Source organism: Salvia miltiorrhiza, chromosome 7, assembly GCF_028751815.1.
Source record: "Salvia miltiorrhiza cultivar Shanhuang (shh) chromosome 7, IMPLAD_Smil_shh, whole genome shotgun sequence".
In the NCBI taxonomy this organism is placed as follows: Eukaryota; Viridiplantae; Streptophyta; class Magnoliopsida; order Lamiales; family Lamiaceae; genus Salvia; species Salvia miltiorrhiza.
This window is the reverse complement of record NC_080393.1, coordinates 55,658,713-55,684,752: the sequence shown is the minus strand read 5'-3', so window position 1 is coordinate 55,684,752 and position 26,040 is coordinate 55,658,713. Positions and strand designations below refer to the sequence as shown.

General features: G+C 34.2%; 3 protein-coding genes and 1 long non-coding RNA gene across 4 annotated transcripts; all 4 read left to right on the top strand.

The window, feature by feature from the left end:
• The first annotated feature begins 10,334 nt into the window (after positions 1–10,334).
• On the top strand, positions 10,335–12,074 carry LOC130994874 (uncharacterized). Its single transcript, XM_057919989.1, has 2 exons — positions 10,335–10,574; positions 10,844–12,074. The coding sequence occupies exons 1-2, from the start codon at positions 10,470–10,472 to the stop codon at positions 11,990–11,992; spliced, it is 1,254 nt and encodes a 417-aa protein (XP_057775972.1). The 5' UTR covers positions 10,335–10,469; the 3' UTR covers positions 11,993–12,074.
• A 3,432-nt stretch (positions 12,075–15,506) lies between these two features.
• Positions 15,507–16,948, top strand: LOC130994936 (uncharacterized). Its single transcript, XM_057920118.1, has 2 exons — positions 15,507–15,678; positions 15,966–16,948. Exons 1-2 carry the CDS (start codon positions 15,568–15,570, stop codon positions 16,563–16,565), a joined length of 711 nt encoding a protein of 236 aa, XP_057776101.1. The 5' UTR covers positions 15,507–15,567; the 3' UTR covers positions 16,566–16,948.
• A 2,066-nt stretch (positions 16,949–19,014) lies between these two features.
• LOC130994438 (uncharacterized) lies at positions 19,015–20,298 on the top strand. Its single transcript, XM_057919480.1, has 2 exons — positions 19,015–19,126; positions 19,785–20,298. The coding sequence occupies exon 2, from the start codon at positions 19,792–19,794 to the stop codon at positions 20,296–20,298; it is 507 nt and encodes a 168-aa protein (XP_057775463.1). The 5' UTR covers positions 19,015–19,126; positions 19,785–19,791.
• Positions 20,299–20,383: 85 nt separating this feature from the next.
• LOC130995002 (uncharacterized) lies at positions 20,384–24,384 on the top strand. Its single transcript, XR_009091983.1, has 3 exons — positions 20,384–21,125; positions 23,583–23,642; positions 24,148–24,384. It is a non-coding gene; the product is annotated as an uncharacterized LOC130995002 (long non-coding RNA).
• The last annotated feature ends 1,656 nt before the right edge of the window (positions 24,385–26,040 follow it).

The following is a 26,040-nucleotide window of genomic DNA, read 5'->3' as shown; positions in this document are numbered from 1 at the left end:
TAAATCTTTTTTGATAATAACCCTAATAAATAATGATTCCCCACGACGCTCTAGACGTCATCGTCGTGGATCTCCATTCCGACATTCTTTTAGTAGAGAATCGGTAAGCACCCTCATATTTTCCCTTATTGGATATGAAGATGGTTGTCTTTGAAATCCAATAGCATTCTAAGGATCATTTTCGCGTATCCAAAAAAATATGTACGTCCTAACTATTTTTTGTTATTTGTGGACCTATTTCTCCACTTTTCTAAATTTATGAGATTATTTCTCTACTCATTAGATAAATAATTAACTTATATTAAAACTCGTGATATTTTTTCTTAGTACTACTTATTTTACTGTGAGCGAATAGAATATAAGATTGAAATTCATTAAAGAGGTGAAGATTCTCTCAATTAAGTGTGATGGAGCTCAATGAATTAATATCGGGAGCAATAAAGATTTTCGGACACTGCAGTGTCCGGACACTGCATGAAAAACCGGTTTTTTTAGGTTTTTTTATTGAGTCGGTTTTTTGCTAATTTATGGTTTTACTAAAATATCCTTTCCTTAAATTTCTCAACTACTTTTAATCTTTTCCTAAATATATTTTATTTACAGTTTTATTTTCTGTAAATTTCGTTTTTTTTATTGCCATTTTTTTTTCGAAAAATATTTTTTATTTTTAAATTGTTTTTTTATTTTTTTATCATTTTTTTTATTTTTCTTTTAAAATATTCTTTCCTTAAATTTCTCAACTACTTTTAATCTTTTCCTAAATATATTTTATTTACATTTTTATTTTCTGTAAATTTCGTTTTTTTTATTGCCATTTTTTTTCGAAAATATTTTTTATTTTTAAATTGTTTTTTTATTTTTTTTATCGTTTTTTTATTTTTCTTTTAAAATATTCTTTCCTTAAATTTCTCAACTACTTTTAATCTTTTCCTAAATATGTTTTACTTACATTTTTATTTTCTGTAAATTTCGTTTTTTTTATTGCCATTTTTTTTTGGAAAAATATTTTTTATTTTTAAATTGTTTTTTTTTATTTTTTTTTATCATTTTTTATTTTTCTTTTAAAATATTCTTTCCTTAAATTTCTCAACTACTTTTAATCTTTTCCTAAATATATTTTATTTACATTTTTATTTTACCTAAATTTCGTTTTTTTTTGCCATTTTTTTTTCGAAAAATATTTTTTAGTTTTAAATTGTTTTTTTTATTTTTTTTATCATTTTTTTATTTTTCTTTTAAAATATTCTTTCCTTAAATTTCTCAACTACTTTTAAAATTTATATTTTTTTCGAAATTAATATTTTAGTTGTTTTAGGAGTAAATTTTTATTTTTTTCCAAAATTATGTTTTATTAATTTGTTTCCAAGTTTTTTTTTATTATAAAAAATATCAAAAATCACCCATTTGAGGGGCATAGAAGATTCGAACGTGCAACGTCCATTGTATGTAAACGATACTTTGCCACCTTACCCGGCGGTGGCAGCCGCAATAGGTTTTCGTTGGAAATCAACTTATCTTCTATTGTCGCCATAAATAAATAAATAAATATTAATGTTATATATAGGCTACAAATTAGAATATTAAAACGCAGATTTGAGGCAAAGAAAAAGGAAAAAAATAATATTGATTATGTTTTGTATAAGATTTTAAGTGATTGCACGCCATGTGTTTGTGAAAATGCCTGTTCGATTTAAAAAAAAAAAACTAGCGATTTGTTGCCATAAAAAAAATCACCCCCTCTAAGGAACAAGGGGGAATCGAACCTCTGACCTTCGTCTAATGTATATGATACTTTGCCACCTTGCCCGGCAGTGGCAGCCACAATAAGTCATGGTTGAAAATTAACTTACCTTCTAATGTCGTGTACTTATGTTTATTTTAGCTCATTTTAGCTTTTTCATACATTCAATTTAATTCTTATGTTGATTATAAAAATATTTGTTGTTAATATAATTTAACTATATTGTTGATTAGTGTTTTAAGTGTGTAATTAATAAAGTATAAAATTGATAAAATAAAAGGAAACGTGTCAAGATTCGTAAGACAACCCAAAAATAAAAACGTGTCAAGATTCGTGGGACGGAGGGAGTATATGTTAAATGGTCTTGCAAGCGAAATCCAATCGTATAAATTTTTTTATTTTTTCCAAATTCAATAATTAATTTCAATACATTGCAAAATACCATCGTATAATGCATTCTTTCTCATCCAAAAATATGTTAAATAGTGTCGCGGCCGAAATCCAATTGTATGAATCATTTCACTTTATTTCATTTATTTATATACTATATTCACAAATTTAACTTAAATTAATTAATAACTCATAATTTTATAACAAATAGTTATATCGACTTCGTTAAACTATAGTATAGCAGTTCATTGTCTTATTGGCATATCACGTTTAATTGTTTTCAATAAAGCATTGTATTTCCCTCAAGTATATGTTAAATAGTTTTATATGTTAATTTTATTTCCAAATTCAATAATTAATTTCAAATAATTTATTAACATTATTTCATTGAATATAATTTTTTCGACTTCACAAAGTATATGAAGTTTGATTCATATATAGTTTTCCAAACAAAATCCATTCGTTTGATTCATTTATTTTAATTTTCTTATCGTCACTCACACAGTAGTAGTTCATTTTCTTATTATTACATCACCTTTAATAAAGTATATGTTATTTATTTTTTCGATCTATTTCCCATCATATGATTCATTTATTTTTAAAAATGTAACTAATTTAGTTTAATCAATTAGTTCAACTTTATTTCATTGAGTACAATTATTTCGACATCATTATTTAAAGTATAGTAGTTCATTTTCTTATTATCAGATTGACATCAATACTATATTATGATACATTTTCTTCAAGTATGTGTTATATAGTTTCCCGAGCGATGTCTCATCGTATGATTCATTTTGTTTAAGTAAGATTTTTAATTACACAACATAATTCCATTGAGTAATATATTTATTCATTTATAATATATTTTATGCAATTTTATGTTTTTTAGGCTAAAACATATTCAATTGTTTTGACAAAAATATACATTACTTAAAATATAATATATTATAGGCAATTTTATTTTTGGCAAAACAACTTCAATTGTTTATACAATATAAATATTCCTTCATTTATATAATATTTAATTTTATAATTTTCATCATTTATATTGCCCACATACGTATTCCTTCATTTATAATATATTTAATATTATATATGTCTTCATTTAATTGGCCAACATATATATTCTTTCATTTTTAATAAAATTTCCTTCATTACATATATATCTTATACAATTCAATTTATTTCATTTTGTTTTCAAATTCACTAAATAATTCAACTTTATTTCATTGAATACACTTATTTCGTCTTCATTAATCACACAATAGTGATTTATTTAGTTATTGTGATATCTATTACAATACTTTATTATAATATAATCAAATAAAGTATATGTTACATACTTTTCCGATCAAAATCCCATCGTATGATTAATTGTTTTAGTTTTTATTTTTATCAACTTCACTAATTTATTTGAATTAATAAATTCAAATTGATGAACGTTGAGTATAATTATTTCTTATAATTATATCGCGTTTAATACTAAAATATAATACATTGTCTTCATATATATGTCATATAGTTATTGACTTCACTAATTTCATTCAATCAATTAGTTCAACATTATTTCATTTAGTATAATTATTTTGACATCATTATTTACACTATAGTAGTTCATTATCTTATTATCAAATCGACATCAATACTATATTACAATGTATTATCTTCAATGATATGTTATATACTTTTCCGACCAATATCCCAACGTATTCACAATTTCTTTTTTTCAAGTTCATTAATTTATTTCAATTAATTAAGTAAACTTTATTCGTCTTATTCCAATTATTATAATATATTTAATCTAAATATATATTATTTAATTTTTCAATCGATGCCCCATAGTATGATTCATTTTATGTTTATTTCTAACGCATAACTAATGCGTTTGTCACTACCGGACAAGTTGGCAAAGTATTACTCACATATTATTGAGGTCTCAGGTTAAAATCCCGCAAACACACCTTTTTCTTTTTATTTCGGTTTTTTTTAAAAAAAATCTTCTTCCAAATGTTCTTTTTTTATTATTATATTTCATTTTTTAAAAAAATAATCTTCCATATGTTCTTTTTTTTAAAAAAAATAAAAAAATATATATAATGAAAACAAATATAGGATTATTTTGAAGGGAATCTTTAAAATTAGTAATAATAAAAATAATTAACATAAATTTCGCAACTTTTGCTTTTATTTCGGTTTTTTTTTAAAAAAAAAACTTCTTCCAATTTATTTTTTTTGTTATTGTATTTCGTTTTTTTTTTTAAAATCATCTTCAATATCTTATTTTTTAAAAAATACTCGAATAAAATATATAAATCAAAACAAATTTAGAATTATTTTGAAAGGAATCTCTAAATTAGTAAAAATAAAAAAATTAACATAACATTCACAAAATAAATTATATTTGAAAATAATCTAGGATTATTTTAGGAGAATATCTAAATTACTGGAATCAAATATAGGATTAATCTTTGGAGAATGAAAATCTCTAAATTAGTGGAATCAAATCTAGGATTATTTTAATATAATCTCCAAATATATGGAAACAAATTAATTAAACATAATTTTGAAAAAAAACAATTTACTCTTAACACAACTAAAATATTAATTTCAAAAAAAAAATCGAAAAAAAAATGTAATTTCGAAAAATAAATATTACTAATAATAATAAAAATATCTGGAAACAAATCTATGATTATTTTTAAGAGAATCCCTAAATATTTGGAAAAAAATTAATAAAACATAATTTTGGGAAAAAAAATAATTTACTCTTAAAACAACTAAAATATTAATTTCGGAAAAAAATAAATTTCGAAAAAATATTTAATTTCGAAAAATAAATAATAATAATAAAAAAATGTGGAAACAAATTAATAAAACATAATTTTGGAAAAAAAACAAATTTACTCTTAAAACAATTAAAATATTAATTTCAGAAAAAAATAAATTTTGAAAAAAAAATATTTATTTCGAAAAATAAAAATAATAATAATAATAATAATAATAATAATAATAATAAAATCTGGAAACAAATTAATAAAACATAATTTTGGAAAAAAATAAAAATTTACTCTTAAAACAACTAAAATATTAATTTCGAAAAAAATATAAATTTTAAAAGTAGTTGAGAAATTTAAGGAAAGAATATTTTAAAAGAAAAATAAAAATACGATAAAAAATAATAAAACAATTTAAAAATAAAAAATATTTTTCGAAAAAAAAATGGCAATAAAAAAACGAAATTTACAGAAAATAAAAATGTAAATAAAATATATTTAGGAAAAGATTAAAAGTAGTTGAGAAATTTAAGGAAAGAATATTTTAAAAGAAAAATAAAAAAAATGATAAAAAAAATAAAAAAACAATTTAAAAATAAAAGAAATTTTTCGAAAAAAAAATGGCAATAAAAAAAATGAAATTTACAGAAAATAAAAATGTAAATAAAATATATTTAGGAAAAGATTAAAAGTAGTTGAGAAATTTATGGAAATGATATTTTAGTAAAACCATAAATTAGCAAAAAACCGGCTCAATCAAAAAACCTTAAAAAAATCGGTTTTTCATGCGGTGCCCGGACACTGCAGTGTCCGAAAATCACTACTCTATGGGGAGTTGGTGAATCCTGCATTCAATAAAACTAAATAACACGTGGCAGGCTCTGGTGTTGATGGGGATAGTTAGATGTTAAATTTGGGCCCTTTGATTAATCATACAGTTTGAGGAGACCACTGCGGCAGGCAATGATTTTTGTTTCTCTCTTCATGATTGGATCCTTGATCCTAGCTAGATCTTGTTTCCCTTAGTTGTTCTACTTTGTGTGGGTGTCGTCGTTTCTCATGCTTGGTGTATGGTGAACTGTTTTGAGTACTTCTTGTACTCCTTTTGCTTTAATAAAATCTTTCTTGACTTTTCAAAAAAAAAAAAAAAAGGCCCGGCCCGATTAAGAGAATAACCCGATATAACTAAAAAAGTTCACATTAGGTATTTAGGTCTATGATAAACATTCTACATCTTAACTTAACCATACACTACAAGAATTGTGGTCATAGATGACGCATTATAGACGACACGCAACGAAAAATGTCATTTATATGTCAATAGACGACAAGTTTCCTCTTGTCTGTCGTCTATAACTGAGAATTTACATGACATACGATAAAAAATGTCGTCTATTCATATAATAGACGACGACAGATGGCCCGCGTCGCCTATAATATGCAGTCATGGGCGACGCGCCACCGGCCTGTCGTCTATTCATATAATAGACGACGTAGCGCAGGTCATAGACGACGCGTTTGACACAATGTCGTCTATGTGCATGGTGAGGGCGCTAATAAACGACAAGGGGAAGAAGGCTGTCGTCTTTAATGCAATAGACGACAGGATAATGCGCGTCGTGAGTCTGAAAAATCAAATTAGGGTTAGCGTGTTTCCCACTGTCTCCCGCCGCTCTCTCACGCCCTACATTAATCTCGTGAGTCTGAAATTTCAAACAGCCGCACCCACCGTCCGTCGCAGCAGCCACTGTCGCACCCACCGGCGCTTCACCCACCGCAACACCTGACGCCTCACCCCCCTCGTTGATCGATTTTGCCGCCCACCTCCGCCTCGGCTATTATTATACACAAACCCGATGTATGCAGCGGAGTATGGCAATTCAATCGAGTCGATTTCATGCGTAACAAGATCGTAGAAAATACAAGTGCGACTCCCACCACTAAAACGAAAGGCCAGAACCTCAGGGTATTTAACCCAACCAAATGGCTCCAAGACTTGATAATATACACGAGCTGAAGCAAACTGTTGAAGCCACCGCTTTTGAGATCCCAACCTATATAATGGCGGGAATTAGCTCCTTCCTCCATTCACCACTTTCTGATTTCATCCCCCAAACATACCACATCAAATCAACATTGCTAATCAACACTGATACGAACCTCCCCGTTGACAGATAATACAAGTTATGATCCGTCAAAGAAAAAGAAGGGATTATACTCTTTGTAAGGATCTTAGCCTCAATATCCATTGTCAAAACGATTCCCCGATACTCACACGTCCAATGTATGAAACCTTCTGTAACCAACGGAGTACTAGACAAAATATTCAACACTTGATCCCTTTCACGAAAGCTGTCAAGCGCAACAATATCTCTCCAAGACTTATCGACTCCAAAAGTCAGTATGGCGATCGAGATGCTGCTGCTGGAACCTCCGATACAATGTAGTCAATTTATACTTGATGGAACGTGGAGCAAATGCCATACCAAATCGACTAGCATGTGGTAGAGCTTTAGGTATTGTAGGGATCATGAATGATTGCTTTGTTGCAGGATTTATAATGTATGGATATCTAAGAATGTCGTGTACCTCTAAGCACAAGCCATTGCAACTGTTTAGTAATCTGCCTCTGTCTAAGTAAGTGAACTCGGATGTCTCAATCCGGCCGCCTTGCGTTGCAGTGATGAGAATTGGATGATAACCGCCCCACACTTCACTTCAGCAGAGAAGAAGTCCATATGTAGAATTCTGAATTTGTGCGTCGACAAAATCATAAGAATGGATAATGTGGTACCAGCTGCGGCACACAAGCCTTACTCTGTCGTAGAGATGATCCGCTGGCAGACGACGCACGAGGAAGTCGGATAAGAGGGTGTGGTTCTAGAGAGAACTACATTATTTGTGAGAACGTGAGAACCATCAAATCTAATGCATTCACTGTAAAAATTAATGCATTCGCTGTTAAAATTAATGCACTCAAAAAAATAAAAAAAATGCTCCATTCAGAATTCGAACCCAGGATCTGCATTCATCCAACAAGATGATGCATCCACCGTAGATCTAGATGATCGAATGGCTGAAAATGGTTCTCCGTTCTTTTTTTATTTATGGTTCTTTCCTGAACCTCTCCCTATGTGGTTCTAAAGAGAACTACATTATTTGTGAGAATGTGAGAACCATAAAATCTAATGCATTCACTGTAAAAATTAATGCATTCGCTGTTAAAATTAATGCACTAAAAAAAATAAAAAAAATTGCTCCCTTCAGGATTCGAACCCAGGATCTGCATTCATCCAACAAGATGATATTGCTGAATTTGTGTGTTGACAAAATCATAAGAATGGATAATGTGGTACCACCTGCGGCACACAAGCCTTACTCTGTCGTAGAGACGATCCGCTGGCAGACGCACGAGGAAGTCGGATAAGAGCTCGCTGGGGAGGGATTCTACCCTTTTACACCTCCTCAAATAATAAGGCCGACTTCTAGAGTTTTTGTCCCCGACCATCTGCATATTAAAAAATTAATCACTACAAATAATAATATTAGGAATGCAGAAACAGCATCTGTTATATTATCAAGATGGATGGACTCTATTCTAAGCTAGTTAGATTGTAGATTTAGCAAAACTAATCACTCGAACAAGTGGAGTAATTTCTTTGTACAATACATTATTCAAATTATCAAAGGGAATTTCCGTTGTTTTTCAGCATCGAAAAAAATATTTTATGATGTTTATTTCTTCAAGAAACATGATGAGCTCATGTTGTCCGAATATTTTATTTTAGTGAAAAGAGTAGTAGTATTGAAGGAGATACAATATTTATATCACTTTTGAATGGACACCTATAACAAACACATTGCTATTCGATTACAGATCAGTGTATATTTTGTATGAGAATATTTTGAATGAAATTATGTAATACAAGCTCGAAAGTAAGGCAAAGTCATTTTTGCAATAACTCATATACACTACCACATATACCAATCACGCCAAAAATATCTGCTACAAAATCTGAGTTTAGGCAAACAAGTAATTTCTTTGTACAATACATTATTCAAATTACACTTAGTGCTACTATATGCTATGTAGACCCATCTGTTGTTGTGCTTAAATGCGTGGTGAGATCAGAACAATGAACATAGATGATTTTGGAGAAAAAGTGTGGACAACAGTGCAACTGTGGAAGGAAACTAGATAAGTTCATGCTATATATTTTTTATTAATAACCCTAATAATAATGATTCCTACATTTTGGGGGTGGGATTTTGGTTGTTTTGATATTTTTTGCTATTCCTTTTCTTTTAAAGTGTAATCACTTGTACTTTTTAAATTACTTAATGAGATACTGTCATTGGAAAAATAAGTGAGATTAAGCAATGATTTTTTTACTTGCTGGAATTGGTAATTTATACGAGTCGGTTTGTTTTTTTTATTTTTTTTTACTTGGGGAGTTGGGGAGGGGAGCAGTGGGGTTTGAACCCGGGACCTCACTGTTCACACACAGGATGATTGTGTCTCAGAAAATTCAACTATATCATATACGTTTCGAAATTACACTATTTGAGAGTTTATTAGAATTTTATTCAATAGACCATAAAAATTGGGGGCTTTTTTGCTTGCGATAAAAATTAGTACTCCCTCTGTCCCATTAAAATTGACCACATTCTTTTTGGCACAGAGTAATTTTTAAGTCGAGTTCATTATATAAAGTTTTCTTGGTGCATGTTTATCTTCATAAATACGATTTGAATAAATTTTAGCTTCAACTAAAGGTTATCTACACTCGATTTGCTTGTTTATATAATATTGGAGACACATTATTTAAACTTTGAAGGGCTTCATCTTTTCAAATACCAAAGCATAAAAAAGACCAGTTATATAGCCTGGGTTACTAAAAGTCTGATATTGATATGGCGACTGGGTTACTCGGTATCAAGGAAACTTAGGACTACACGATGCAATGTATTTGGGTCTTTTCACATTAATTTTACCAAAGAAGAAGTTATAGTTTGAGAATGCTCCCCAAGGAAGGTTCAAGCACCCACACCCTCCACCGCCAGGTGTTCTTTGGCTTGACGTAGCTATCAAATTGAGATGTTGATGTTGAGGTCAATTGCGAATCCTAGACCTACAATTGTTGCCCAATATGAAAGATATGCAAATTTCGTTCTATTTCCTGCTATTGTTATTCTAAAAATGAAAATTTTAGAGTTGTGTTTGGATTTAATTCAATTAAAATTTTAGAGTTAATTTATTCAAATTTCAGAATTAATTCATTAAAGTTAGCATTAATTTGATCACCAAAAAAATTGTGTTAAAATTATTCTGATAAATAAGTTAATGTGTTTTTTTGACACTTTTAAAATTCGTATTAAAAGTTAAAATTCTTCCAAAGTTTATATATTTATCCGCCGATTAAAAAAAAAAAAGTTCGCTTGTATTTATTTGGATTTGGGCGGAAACCTGCTGCATTTATTTGGACCCACCGACCCACCGCTTGTAATTCATTTACTCCGCCGCCGCGTTCTACACACAATTCACCGGAAATCGAAAAGTTGAAATGCTTCGTCCGAAACTAGCCTCCCGCAAGCCGCCACCTCCACGGCGTTTCTGCACCGACGGCAGCGTTTCGGATCCCCATTCCGACATTCTTAGTAGAGATTCGGTAAGCACTCTCCCTTATATTTCAAAATTAGGTTACACCTCAAATTCCTTAATTATGCGTATACATTTCATAAGAAAAGGTTTTTTTATTTGAAATTTAGGTTAGAGATTAGTAAAAAAAGACATTGATATGCATATGGCTGTCTTATTCTCTGCATTTAAGTTTTGGACAGATAAAACACATTTATACAAATTAGTGAATTGGTTAGTCGATTGATTAGTAGATGTAGATGAGACATTTTTATGGCAATATCTGTATTCAATAAGCAGATGAAAATTAGAAGTCGGGCTTATTATTCCCGGAGGGGTAAAAAGGGGATGCCAACAAACATAGAGTCCCTCCCCAAAGAGCTATTGTTCGAAATCCTCCTCCGTTTGCCGGCTGATCATCTCTACGAGAGAGCGAGGCTCGTGTGCCGGTGGTGGTGCCACATTATCCATTCTCATGCCTTCATCAACGCGCAGATGCACGGTGCTACCTATGGACTCCTATCACCCCTAGATGATAATACTCTGCCACTTTATGTAACAGCCACCGCAGACGGGGGAATCCACACATCTGAGCTAACTTACCTCTCCGAAATGGAAGTTCTTGCTACCTGCAATGGTTTGGTGCTGGGGTTGGAAGACGAAGGTCACCACTTCCGTCGTCTTGTGATTGTGAATCCTGCAACGAAGCAGTCATTCCACCTCCCACCATTGCCTACAGGCGTAGCCTATGACCTCCAGTATGGTTTTGCATACTCTGCAGCTTCCTTGGCGTATAAAGTGATTCGACAAGCTTCTGTTCGCCACTATGAACCACACGCACAAGAGGATTACGGTCTCGACGTGCTCACTGTTGGAGTTGATGAATCCTGGAGGCAAGTCGAGGTTCACCACCTTCCCGACCATGTCAGGCGACGTCTCCTTGCCAAGACTCCGTTGACTAGTGAAGGTTTCTTGCACTGGGGATGGGGGAAGTGCTGCGCGACGATGGATGTGGAGACGGAGATCATTACGCTGAGTGAAGCCCCTTATCAGTACAAAGAACGCGACTATTATTATCTGTCGACTGGGTGGTGTGTGTCGCTCCTGGTTGCGTGTGGGGATCTGTCGTGGGAGGTTTGGGAGATGAAGGCAGGGACGGGCGAGTGGAGGAAGGCGCTGCCCAACGTCGATTTGAGAGCTGAGAAATGCAGGATTCAACAGTTAGCTCCTGAAGATGATGCAGTTCTTGAGCCACTTGGTTGGGTTAAATATCCACATGTTTTGGCCTTCTATTTTGACGAATATTATTATTCGAGACAATGGGAGCATTGCATTTTCTACAATCTTGAAACGCATCAACTCCACTCCATAGAGCTACCACGACCATATGTTATAGCTAGCTGTTTTATGGCTTTTTCGCATAAGAATACTCTGATATGGCTCTGTTAAAAGAGTATTATTGTTAGTGTTATTGTTTATATTTGGTTTAAGTTAAAAGAATTTATATATCATGCAAAAACATTATCATTTACTCTCCCTGTCCACGAAAGAACTTCTTACGAGAAAGTGACACAAAATTTTAAGAAAAAAATTGTTCAGTGTGAGAAAAAGTTGTTGAATATATTAAGAGTGATGAAAATATGTTGTAATTAGTATTGAGAGTACTGACGGATCCAAGGGAAATAGAAGAAAAAATATAGTAATACATTGTTTAAAGTATCCAATTATCCTTACTAATTGCTTAGCATATTGATTTGCCACATTTATTTTATTTTTATCCTTTTTTTTCTTTTTTAGTTAATTTTTAATGTTGAATTTGAGTCAATTCAAAAATTGAAAGTAAAATTACTAATTATTAACAATGAAAATTAGTTTATTTTTTTAGAAGATGAAACATTTTCTTCTTAAAAAAAATGCATAAAAGTATGATGGATCTAACTATGAGGTATCATAATTCTCAATAACTCAATAGAACAGTTGCGAATAGTATAGGAAATCTGGATGCTGCCAAAGCTTGTAGCTATATTCTTGCACCGAGGCTAGAGCAGTGGCGGATCCAGAATTTTTAAATTGGGGGTGCAAAAAATAATCTTATAAACACTGGTGGAGCTAGGATTTTTTTGAGGGAGCTGAACTTTTACGGGCGAGAATTTTTTTTTAGGCCTTCAATACATTTTAGACATTTTTTTTACTAAAATACAAATATAATAGTAATAACTCTGCATTCCAAATGCAAAATGTGTACTTGCAACTTTTTTGTTTAATTAAGAATTGAGGTAATTGATTGATTAAATGATGGACTTGATCAAAAGAATGAAAAAGAAAAAGATGATGAGCTCTCTTTTTAGTTGGACCAATGGAATTTAGGATTTTAAAAACTGAATTTCTCTTTTATTTTGGATTAAAACTTTTAATGGGGGGTGCAAAAACTAAATCTAAAATAATTTATATATGAATATTAATACTATTAATTTTTATTTTTATTTTTTTGGGGATGCAGCTGCACCCCCATGTTCCTAGCTGCATTCGCCACCAGGCTAGAGTCTCTTTCCACACAGGGTTAATTACTAAATATATTAAATATTTTATAAGTTCTCAATAAAAACTCACTCTGATACCATTTTTGACGAGGGCATGGGTTTTATAACTATTATAAATATAAAAAAATATGTTCACCAAGGTAATTGATTAAAATTTTACATGCAAATTCAAAACTATACTTTTTAATTTGTACACATAAATTTGAAAGTGTGTTTTTGTGCAATTTATTTTGAAAGAGGAGACAGTTTCTAGAATTTAACAAAGTTAATTTGAATGAGAACTAAAATTAGTTTATTTTATTGAATTTTTCTAAATTCGTGTTACCACAATCCTATACTAGTGGTTATCAAGCTTTTCCGCATAAGAATAATATGATATGACTCAGTTAAAAGAGTATTAGCATCGTTATTATTGTTTATATTTGGTTTAAGTTAAAAAGAGTTTATATATATATATTATGCAGAAAGATTATTATTTATAACATTCTTCTTAAATTATAGACCGGACTTTGGTATTTATATTTGTTGTTTATTTGATAGTTTGAGTTATTTTTTTGGGGCAATTTAAAGTGAATTTTTGTTGGTTTTTCAGCATTTAAAAAAATATTTCTCTTTTTATAAAGAGGCTATATAACTTATTAATTTTATGATTTGGTATTTAAAAATTAATTCTACTTATTTGAAGATTGTTAAGTCCAAGCTCATTTACACAAACTTTTCTGAATGAATATTTATCTTCACAAATGTGAATTAAACTAGATCAACAATGATTCTTCATTTATCTATCACGATGAGTTGAATCGTCAACCTAATATTAAAGGAGAAGAGTCTACAAATTGAATTGTGCTTCATTGTTAACTTTTAAGACAAATTATCTTTGCAATATGGACTTGTATATTATCTTTATTTTTGGCATGTGTCCTAAATCCTCAAGTCTATGAGGCTACAAATGATATTGCAATTAAATAATGTTTTATTAAAGTTTTGAAAATGTGCTTTCTCTAGAGTAGTCACAAAAGAAAAAACTTCCACTTTTTTCAATGTTTCTTTCAATTTATACAACACACTTTCCAAATCAAATCCCTCCACCAAAAAAAAATGTTTAACATATCCATTGTATTTTTTTTAAAATATATAAGTTGGATCCAGATCTGGGTCAGGTCGGGTCGGGCCGAAGACCGCACTCACTGTGAGCGCCCAGATTCTTAATCGCGCACCTAAGTGTGCCTCTACTGTTATTGGAAAAATAAGTGAGATTAAACAATGATTTTTTTGTTTGTGATAAAAACTACTCCCTCCGTCCGCCAAAAGTATTCCACAATTACTATATTTGGCGTCCGCAAAAAGTATTCCACTTTCCTTTTTAAGCCATGGTCCCACCATCCACCTTTATATTTTATCCTTACAAACACTCTTTATTTACAAAAAACCCACCTCAAATTCAATCTCAACCACACATCTCATAAAGTGGTGGGACCCTTTCTCCACTACATCAACATCATCACACATTTTATTAAACTCCGTGCCCGGCCAAAGTGGAATACTTTTGGCGGACGGAGGGAGTAGTAATTTTTAAGTGGAGTTCATTACATTAAGTTCTCTTGGTGCATGTTTATCTAAACTCGACTATTGAATAAATTTTATCTTCGATTAAAAGGTTATCTAAACTCGATTTGCTTGTTTATATGATATTGGAGACACATTATTTGAAGAGCCCCATCTTTTCAAATAACAGAGCATAAAAAAGACTAGTTATATAGCCTGTTTATAAAGTTCGATATTGATATGACGAATGCTCGGTATTAAGAAAACTCAGGGCCATACAATTTATTTGAGTCTTTCCACGTTTATTTTACCAAAGAAGAAGTTATAGTTTGAGTATCTCAGGGATAAGATTTATAAAAAGTTCAGTGGGTGGGATCACAAGATGTTCTCTACCGGGGGTAAGGAGGTTCTTATTAAATTCGTCCTCGAGTCGATTCCTACGTAGACTACGACATGAAACTATCAAATTGAGATGTTGATGTTGAGGTCAATTGCGAATCCTAGACGAGACTACTATTGTTGCCCAGTATGAAATGTATCAAATTTCGTTCTATTTGTTGTTAAGGTTATTCGAAAGATGAAAATTTTAGAGTTGTGTTTGAGTTTAAATTCATATCGTTAATTTCCAATAAAATTTCAGAGTTAATTTATTCAAATTTCAGAATTCATCGAACTCAGCATTAATTTGACCACCAAAAGATTTGTGTTAAAATTATTCTGATCAATAAGTTAATGTATTTTTTGACACTTTTTAAAATTCGTATTAAAATTTAAAATTCTTCCAAAGTTTATATATTTATCCGCCAATTTTTTTTTTTTTTTAAAAAACAAAAAAAGTTCCCTTTGTATTTATTTGGGCCCACCGCTTGTAATTCATTTACTCCGCCTCCGCCGCCGCCGCGGCGTTGTACACAGTTTACAGAAAATAGAAAAGTTGAAATGCTTCGTCCGAAACTAGCCTCCCGCAAGCCGCCGCCTCCGTCGGTGCGCCGCTGCTGCACCGACGGCAGCGTTTCGGATCCTCATTCCCACATTCTTAGTAGAGAATCGGTAAGCATTCTCCCTCATATTTTCCCCTTTTGATATGCAGATGGATGTCTTTCAAAATTAGGTTAGAGCTGAAATTCCTAATGCGTATGTATTTATAAGTAAAGATTTTGTATTTGAAATTTAGGTTAGAGATTAGTATAAAAAGACATTGATATGCATATGGTTGTCTTATTCTCAGCATTTAAGTTTTGGGCAGATAAAGCAGTTGTATACAAATTAGTGAATTGGTTAGTCGATTGATTAGTAGATGAGACATATTTATGGCAATATCTGTATTCAATAAGCAGATGATATGCATTAGAAAGGAGAGGCCAACAAACATAGAATCCCTCCACACAGAGCTATTGTTTGAAATCCTCCTCCGTTTGCCGGCCGATCATCTCTACGAGAGAGCGAGGCTCGTGTGCCGGCGGTGGTGCCACATTATCCATTCTCATGCCTTCATCAACGCGCAGATGCACGGTGCTACCTATGGACTCCTCCTATCACCCCTAAATCATAATAATACTCTGCCGCTTTATGTAACAGCTGACGCTGATGGTGGAATCCACACATCTGAGCTAAATCACATCTCCGAATTGGGAGTTCTTGCTACCTGCAACGGTCTGGAGTTGGAAGGTAACTTCCCTCGTCTTGTGATTGTGAATCCTGCAACGAAGCAGTCATTCCACCTCCCACCATTGCCTACAGGCTTTGTTGCCTGTGGCCTGCTCCTGTATGGTTTTGCATACTCTGCAGCCTCCTTGGCTTATAAAGTGATTCGACCAGCCTTTGTTCGCCACTATGAACCACAAGCACGAGAGGACTTCCATCTCGACGTGCTCACTGTTGGATTCACCACTTACCCGAATTTCTCAGGCGAAGTCTCCTCCAGCAGACTCCCTTGACTAGTGAAGGTTTCGTACACTGGGGATGGTGGAGATACTGCCTTACGATGGATGTGGAGACGGAGATCATTACACTGAGTAAAGCCCCTTACGAGCACCATGATCGCGACTATTATTATCTGTCGACTGGGAGGTGTGTGTCGCTCCTGGTTGCGTGTGGGGATCTGTCGTGGGAGGTTTGGGAGATGAAGGCAGAGACGGGCGAGTGGAGGAAGGCGCTGCCCAACGTCGACTTGAGAGCTCAGAAATGCAGGATTCAAAGCTTTGCTCCTGAAGATGCTCCTCGAGTTCTTAAGCCACTTGGTTGGGTTAAATATCCACATGTTTTGTTTTAGGGTTAATTTGTTCTTAAGCCTCAAGTCTACGAGGCTACAAATGATAGTAATTAGGGTTAATTTGTTATAAAGCCATAAACTTTACACTATTTTTGTTTTTTCCCAAAATAAATAAAAGTTTGTTCTAAATACATGAATTGAACTTTCATAATTTTTGGAAATTCCCATAAAAGTCAATTAAGATAAAATTGGATTTGGCGTGAGACTGAATTTTGCCGACGTAGAAGATATATATGATGTTATATACTGTAAAGAGGCTATATAACTTACTTTAATTTTATGATTTGGTATTTAAAAAGTAATTCTCACTTATTTGAAAATTGTTAAGTCCAAGCTCGTTACACAAACTTTTCTGGATGAATATTTATCTTACAAATGTGAATTAAACAATGATTCTTCATTTATCTTTCACGTGAATCGCCAACCTAATATTAAAGGAGAAGAGTTTTACAAATTGAATTATGCTTCATTGTTAGCTTTTAAGACAAATTATCTTTGCAATATTGACTTATATAATATCTTTGTTTTTGGCATGTGTCCTAAATACTCAAGTCTATGAGGCTACAAATGATATTTAATTAAATATGTTCTATTAAAGTTTTGAAAATGTGCTTTCTCTAGAGTAGTCACAAAAAAAAAAAAAAAAACTTTCACTTTTTTAATATTTCTTTCAATTTATACAGCACACTTTCCAAATCAAATCCCTCCACCAAAAAAAAAAATGTTTAACATATCCGTGGTATTTTTTTTGACACTTTTTAAAATTCGTATTTAAAATTAAAATTCTTCCAAAGTTTATACTCCTTCCGTCCACGAAATGAGTACCCATTTGTGGACGGCACGGGTTATAAGAAATGTATTGAATGTGGTGTTAGTGGAATAAGGGTCCCACTTTTAATGTTATCTTTAATGTTTAATTAAATAAAGCACTTAAATTTAATTAAATAAAGCATTTAAATTAAGAAACTGAAAGGACAACTAATTAAACCAATCTGACGTGGATCAAAATCTAAATTTGATTGGAATTAAATTGAAGGCACAGATAACTAAAATTAAAATCACTTAAACTGATTCACATTACAGACATGAATCCCATCATCGGCACCCGAATCCCATCATCGGCACTTAAACTGAAGGCACCGTCTCAGATTCGACTGCCTGAACTCGAATCCCATCATCGGCGAAGCCATCAAGAACGAAACTCGGAGTTTCGGGCACCACCGTCTCAGATTCGACTGCCTGAACTCGAATCCCATCATCGGCGAAGCCATCAAGAACGAAACTCGGAGTTTCGGGCACCATCGTCTCAGATTCGACTGCCTGAACCCGAATCCCATCATCGACAAAGCAACCAAGGACGAAACTCGGAGTTTCGGGCACCACCGTGTCAGATTCGATTGGCTGAAGTCGAGTCCCATCGTCGGCGAAGCCATTAAGGACGAAAGTCGGAGTTTGGGGCACCACCGTGTTAGATTCGACTGGAACTCGAATCCCATCACCGGCGACGCCACCAACACCGAAATTGTCCATGGAAGAGAGTAGATCTGAGGTAGTCTCTGTATCGAAGGAGTTGGATTTGAGGCGGCTAGGGTTTGTGTTCTTAAAAAAGAGGAACTCGAATTTGGGTGAGTTTCTTAATTCAGCGGACAAAACTAAATAGGGCTGAAATGGTTTTTAACTTAGTTGTAATTAGGAGTAGTTGATTAATTTTTGTAGTTGAGGTCGGTTAAGTAATTGTAATTAAGGTGGGACCTACAATGGTAACTATGATAAATAAAGAGCAATATTAAGGGTATTAATTATGTGGGGTACACTTGCTAAAAAAGGAAAGGAAATGAGTACTCATTTCGTGGACGGACGAAAAAGGAAATACGGGTACTCATTTCGTGGACGGAGGGAGTACTATATTTATCCGCCAAAAAAGAAAAAAAAAAGTTCCTTGTATTGTAAATAATATTATTTATTATTTATTGTACATTACTTATTCATATATATATATATATATATATATATATATATGATGGAACGGTATGAATACAGTTACGAGAATACAGAATCTGTTTTTCTCCTTTCTTTCTCTCCTTCTCTTCTCTCCCTGAATCTTCTATTTTTACTTTGGAATTACTTGCTCAAGAGGATATTACAACACGTTATCAGCACGAGTCTCTAGCCAATTGAGTGAACACGGAGATAGACCATAAGAAAAAATCGTATTTTTCTTGCAAGGTGAATTTTTTTTTTTCTTCGCTTCTGACTTTAACGCACAATTTTGCGAAAGTTTGAATACACAATTGTGTGTATATAATTTTCGGTAACTTTTCGGAATGAATACAAAATTGAAGATCTAATCTCATTCGCTTTTGTGATGAACACAATTTATAGTCTGACCCATGACATCATTGACCAATACAATGTATTCAATACATGTTCCCATATGAATGATTCATGCCTCGCTCCGTGCAGAATAGCAGTATAGGATAGGAACCTACAATTTTGTTTCACTATATTATATCAAATTCTTGTGTATAGACTGTTAGATATATACACGGATATAATTAAATCCATATCCAAGATACGAGAAAAACTCTGACCTTCTGTTTCACTATATTTTTTTTTAATTATTTGAGTTTATCGGTAAATTCTGTTTATATAATTTTTTTTTAATATAATATAAACAAAGATATTTTTTAATATGTTGGGATAGGCGTATTAATTTCTTAAGGATCTTCTCCCTACGGGATAGATATTATTACGTCTTAAGGATCGTCTCCCAACTATAATATTTATTGTTTGTTATTTATTAAATGAATTGGTTGGAAAAATAATTGTGTATAATTGTTTATTTATAGTTTGTTATTTATTGTTTTTCCATTATTTGTTATAGTTTGAATATGTCTGATATCAACAAAAGAGAATTCACCGAGCTTGCTCTTGATGGTGGTAACTATTTGACTTGGGCTTTGGATGTTGAAATATACCTCGCCTCATGTGATCTGAGCGACGCTATAGTTCCAGATTCTTCATGTAGCTCCGCCCAGAAGGCGAAAGCTTTGATTTTCTTGCGTCATCATCTGAATAAGGACTTAAAAAATGAGTACCTTACTGAAAAGGACCCTGTTGTCCTATGGCAATCCCTGAAGGATCGCTTTGATCAACAAAAGGCTATTATTCTCCCTCAGGCACAATATGATTGGCTGAATTTATGCTTTCAGGATTTCAAGTCCGTGATTGAGTACAATTCTACCTTACACCGTATTGTGTCACAGCTGAAACTCTGTAAACAAGAAGTTACAGAGATTGATTTGATAGAGAAGACTCTATCTACTTTTCATGCCAGTAACCTTGTACTCCAGCAGCAGTACAGAGCCAAGAATTATACTAGGCATTCTGAACTGTAGTGACCCGCTCTTTTATATATTTTAAATCCAGTAATGAGTGTGTATTTCTGTTCATCAGTGAATGAAAATGGATATTATTCTGATATGAATTCAGCTTATGATCCTGAATTTATATTGTTAAAGCAGTCAATGATATTATTTCAGAGTTATAACTGACTTAGCAAAGTCACGTTATTTATTTAAGCGAGATGGAATTAGATTTTATTCTTACTCAAGTTGTGGATTATTTCAGACTCGTGAGTTAATTAAATCTGCGGATTTAATTTAGATATCAGATCAATGAACGAATTAAATCTACGGATTTAATTTAGATTCATTTTATAACTTATCGTTTTTAGTAAGATATCACATGTCGAAATCGGGATTTATTTAAATAAACAGTACAAGCAAATATGAGCACGTGATTCACTTTACAGTTACAGAATCACCGAGTCAGAGAAAATACATCAATAATTCTCCTCTACTTTTTTTTTTCCTTTCTTTTTCTTCTCTTTTTCTTTCCATTAAACTTTGTTCCCCAACTTCTATACACCACTATCATTATGTTTTTCTTTTTTTTTCCCCCACCATTACACTCAAGTCTTCACCAATGAATTATTAGTATCAACCCCAGCCAACAAACTCCCTACTTCATTCACTGTCCGTCAAGTTTCAAGGGGAGTAAAGTACTCTTCTTCTTGCCAAACTTCAAGGAGGTAAGCCTTCTTTGAATTCTCTTTAATGCACTCAGGATTCCACCTACATTTATGAACAGCAACTTGGTTATTTCAGTTCATTTTGCTGCATATAATCCAACAACGAAACAGCCATTCAACAAGACATTCAAGGTATTTACACTATTCCATTCCTTCAATGCACCCACATCCATACCAGCATCATATCAGTTTCAAATGATAGATGACCATAAGCTTGAAAAACTTAGCAAAGTTACATACTCTATATGAAATAGCATCAGTTACTTTCCTGTTGTATTCATATCTATAGAGCTCATAGCAAACCACATATGCGAACCCATGAATTATGGCATTTCACGGAAGTAGTATGATTCATACATTGAAATATTACCACTGTACAACCAAAGCCATGAGAGCTCCCATCATGTAGCAACATGAATCAAAATACAATAGCAGGGGATAGAACAAAGACATCTCACACTCTATAAGGCAGAACACCAATCACTATACTTGTATGTAAGAACTTAAGGGACTCAACATACTAAGCACAACAAGGAAAATCAAGCTTTACAATAGAGTAGATGGAGACTTAGCTTTTAGAAATGAGGGGCGCTGCTCTGCTTAGTCAAGCCGAGATACGATATCTGGGCGGCAACTCGCGGGAACAGCAGCGTCGACGGCGTCGAGCGGTGAAAGGCAGACGACTCCCGACCTCGGCGATGGCCCTCGCCGATTCTGGAGTAGCAGCAGCGGCGGCGTACCCATTACCCGAATCCAGCAGCAGCGTGGCGAGGCTCAAACCTTCGACCCCGGAGAAAATAGCAGCAGCAGCTCGGTGCGCCGCGGCAGTGGAGTTTCAGGCGGAGACGATTTCTGACTGAGGAACTTGGGTTTCTTCCCTTTTCTTTTCCCTCGACCTTCAAGGAAAGGAAGTGAGGTGGGAGGGGGAGCAGCCGAGGATCGGCGCCCTCGGCGGGCTGAAGACCGGCGGCGCGGCGAAGCCGGTCCTCCAGTCGCAGCGGAGGCGGTATCCTTTCTCTGGCAGAAATTAGGGCTTCTTCGTTCCTTCAATAGATTCGAGGGAGAGAAGAACGGTTGAAGCCGAAAGGAGAACCGAAGGGAGTGTCCGAGTCAGGCAGAGCAACGACCGGCGACCGTTCGCCGTCCTTCCATGGGCAGCGGCGACGGCGGCGATTTCTAAATTGGGAGGGGAGAGTGACAGCTCTGTTTCGGAGAGAATAAGAAGGACGTTGAGGGATTGACGTTGACGAGGAGAAGCGGCGAAGCGTCGACCTCGCCGGGCTCCAGAGCTGCGGCGGCAGGCGCCTCGGCTGAGGCCGGTTGGAGGCGGCGTACTCCTCGGCTGGGGGGCTGATCGAGAGAGAGAGAGATATAGGTGGCGTCTGATTTGAGGAATTAGAGAGAGAGATCGGTCCTTGAAGATAGAAAGAACCGAGAGTTGGGAGAGAAATTCATTGGGCCTTTATTTTTCTTTTGGGCCGGAAATTTGGGCCTCCTATTTATTCAATTGGGCCTTGTTGTATTTATTGATATGGGCCGATTTTTAATTATGAATTGGGCCTCTGATTTTATTTATATGGGCCTTGGTTAATTTATTTCGTTGGGCCTCGTTTGATTAATTTAAGGGTTTGGGCTTGGTTTAATTTATTTATGTGGGCCTCATAATTTTAATTATTTGGACTTTCTTTTATTTAAGTTTGGGCCTTCCCTAATTTAATTGTTTTGGGCTCCCCTTATAATTCATAAATTGGGCCTTTATCTATATTATTTGGGCCGAATTATTTGAGCTTGGGTTTGTTTTATTCTAAAGGAAATGAGCTTCCAATTTAATTGATTGGGCTTTCACTTAAATTCGAATTGGGCCAGTCTTTTATTTAAATGGCCATTCCCATTATTTCTATTGGGCTTGAATTATTTTAAAGATTGGGCTGATGCTTATTTTACGATGGGCTATTATTCTAATCTCATTTATATTTCAGCTGGGCTGAGTTTTATTTAATTTTAAGCTCAGAATAATTCATTCTATTCTTGGGCTAATTTTAAATTATGGACTGAAATTTTATTTAGTTGGACCTTACATGATTTATTTATTTGAGCCCAACTATTTATTATTTAATCATTTGGGCCAAGAATGATTTAATTACTAAGCCCAATGAATTATTTTTAATTGGACCTTTCATTTTAGCTATCCAGGCCCATATTTGTTTAATTAATTATTAGGCTGCCTTATGTTGAGCCTTTTAATTATTTAATCTTATAACATTACTATTCCTATTTATTAAGCCGAGAGATTTTATGAGATTATTCAGCGAATAAGCCGAATTAGTTATATCTTAGTAACGACCACGAAGGATGGATTTATTTAATTGGCGAATTAGAACACCCTAAGAGAACGGATTAATTTTTATCCGGCTTCATGAGACGAGACTTAGCTTTTGTTTAAATCCAATAACTTGGATTAACAATAGAAATTCCCTGATTATTATTTCATAATAATAATTCATGCATAAGGATCATGCATAGTTAAATACACATTCTCATTTGATGATTTTATTCGAGCAATATCTTATTTATATTCTCGTAATAAAGGTCAAGCACGAGATTAATAATCAGTCAAGGAGCTACTGTACCACAAAAAGTTTCTAACAGGTGGGCATTACTTTCATATATATCAAATGAGTTTAAATGTTACGTTCAAGCAAGTTATTTCATGACTAAATTAATTGAAGTTATTTCAAATATTGTCTTGCCATAAAATATTTAAATTTCGGTATGATATCTATCTGATGTGACTTTTATCATGTAATCGAATTCGTGTCTTGAGCAGTTGATAGCTATCCTGCCAGGGCTAGTGTACACCAGTGACCGTGAGTCATCTAGCGGGTTGGCCGGTCAAGTGACCGTGAGAGGTGGCCACCTCTCCGGCACAAAGTTCCAGATATGATAGATTACAAGAGAACTTAGACTGCAGTCGAACTTTAAGAATCACAAATGAATTTAGTAAGCTTGGGCCTTTTAGCGAAAAACTCCCTTGCTGTACTGTTTAATTATGGCATGACAATTTACAGTTTTGAAGCATGTATTTTATACTTAGGCATACGTGCCCACTGAGTACTTTTGTACTCAAGCCCTGCATATATTTCTAAATGTGCAGGTTGAGCAGCTGCCGATGGTGATGAAGTGACGAGCGGGATTCTTTTGTCTTATTATGTATTAATGAACTCTAGGGTTACATGTCTTCATACATGTAATCAGAATCATATTCCGCTGCGTACTCAGAAGTTTTATGTTTATTTGGCTAAGTCAGAGATATCTGAACTTACTAGTTATTTGAGTCTATACGACTAAACTTCTGTTATATTATAAATATTCCTTTTGTTAAATTATGAAATGTGATTCTTCTTTGTTTAATTATTCCCTTTCTACCCCGTTTCTAATCTCCCTCCATTAGTCACGGTTTTCCCGGCTTAATTATCCTTAATTAGGACCGGTCGTGACAGAGTGGTATCAGAGCAGTTCATTTGCTCTGAACCCTAGAGTTAATAAATTTTTCTAGTATGATCACTAGTATGAAAGAGTCAGTCGGCAAAAGCTCAGCACTTCATCACATCGCTATGCTCAACAGAAAGGAATGCAACAGAAAGTTTTGAATGTTGAAGTTTATATTTCGCCTTGATGCAGATGTTGATTTTACTTATGCCTTTTTATGGAGATGTTACTCAATGAATTAGATGCGCTAAGGATGCATGATCACTGTTATGAACACAACAATAGAAGGAATTTAGCAAGAACATTTTTGCTTTTCTCTGTAAATTGAGGCGATGAGTAAGTTACAAAGTTAGTGAACCAGACGAGAAATCAACAAACAAAATACAATGGGGAGTAAAGAAAAGTGTCACACACGAGATAGTGACACGGGCATAGATCTTCGTTCGGATTATTCACGCGAGGCGGATACCGAATCAACTATTGCCTTAATCAGAGTATGGTGGGAACACTTTTCATAGTAATAAGAATACCCTACATAGTTTGGAAACTGCAACATAGCGGAGTTATCTCTTTTCAAAAACCTAGTTAGTACTAGTTGCAGCATATTTAAGACTTCACGAATTATATTCGAGTCTAGTGTTAGGCTATTATGATTATAATACCGTGGTTTGAATTTCGAGACCTCAAGTAGAATTATTACCTTACTATTATAGATATGTTTGAACCCTATTGTTTTTGCCACCTATTTTGATATTCGTGAGTTTGATTATGCGACCTTCATGTATAGATGGCAAGGATGCGCTTTACCAGACGACGGCCGTTGCGTCGAGATGCTAGTCCGGATGCTATCAGGAACTCATATTTTACTTATCGCCAATGCCACGGTGATGACTTAGGCCAATTCTTGGCCGGCTTCCATCGACACTGGGTCGCTGCAAGAGACCATGGGATATCGGACTATGACGGAATGGAGCGGCTAATGGATTTGCTGCCATCAGAATGGCAGGGATGGGCGAGGATGATTTCCGCTCACTACATCACTCGTTCTGGCAGGTCCTATGATTTGCATTATGACTTCTCTGGATTTACTGCTGAGATCCAGGCACAATTCACTCGTTGGGGAAATGCTCCTCGAGGGCCGTATACACGTCCGGGAGACCTTGCTCGAGTCGGAGTACCTTCGCCCGACGAACTACTGGACCCAATTCCGGAGCCGACTCCACCAGCAGCCCCTATCTTAGGGCAACCCAGGAGGCACGACGCTGAGGCAGGCCCCTCTAGGCCTCAAGCCTACAGAGATTTTCCACCTGGCACGGGTTCAATGCCATTAGTCTGTGAGCCACCATTGTCATCGAGGCAGTTGAGCAAGGCAGAGATAGCAGCCGCTATGGTCGACGTTGACAGAGTCTTAGCCGATACCATGGATTTCCTCAATAGGGGAAAAGCCCCGGCCATGGACGACCGCCCAACTCTTCGAGTCACCTTGAAGATGATTCGCTCAGCCATCATTGGCCAGGCAGCAGGTGAAGGAGGGGGTGAGTCGCACCCATCTGGCGGA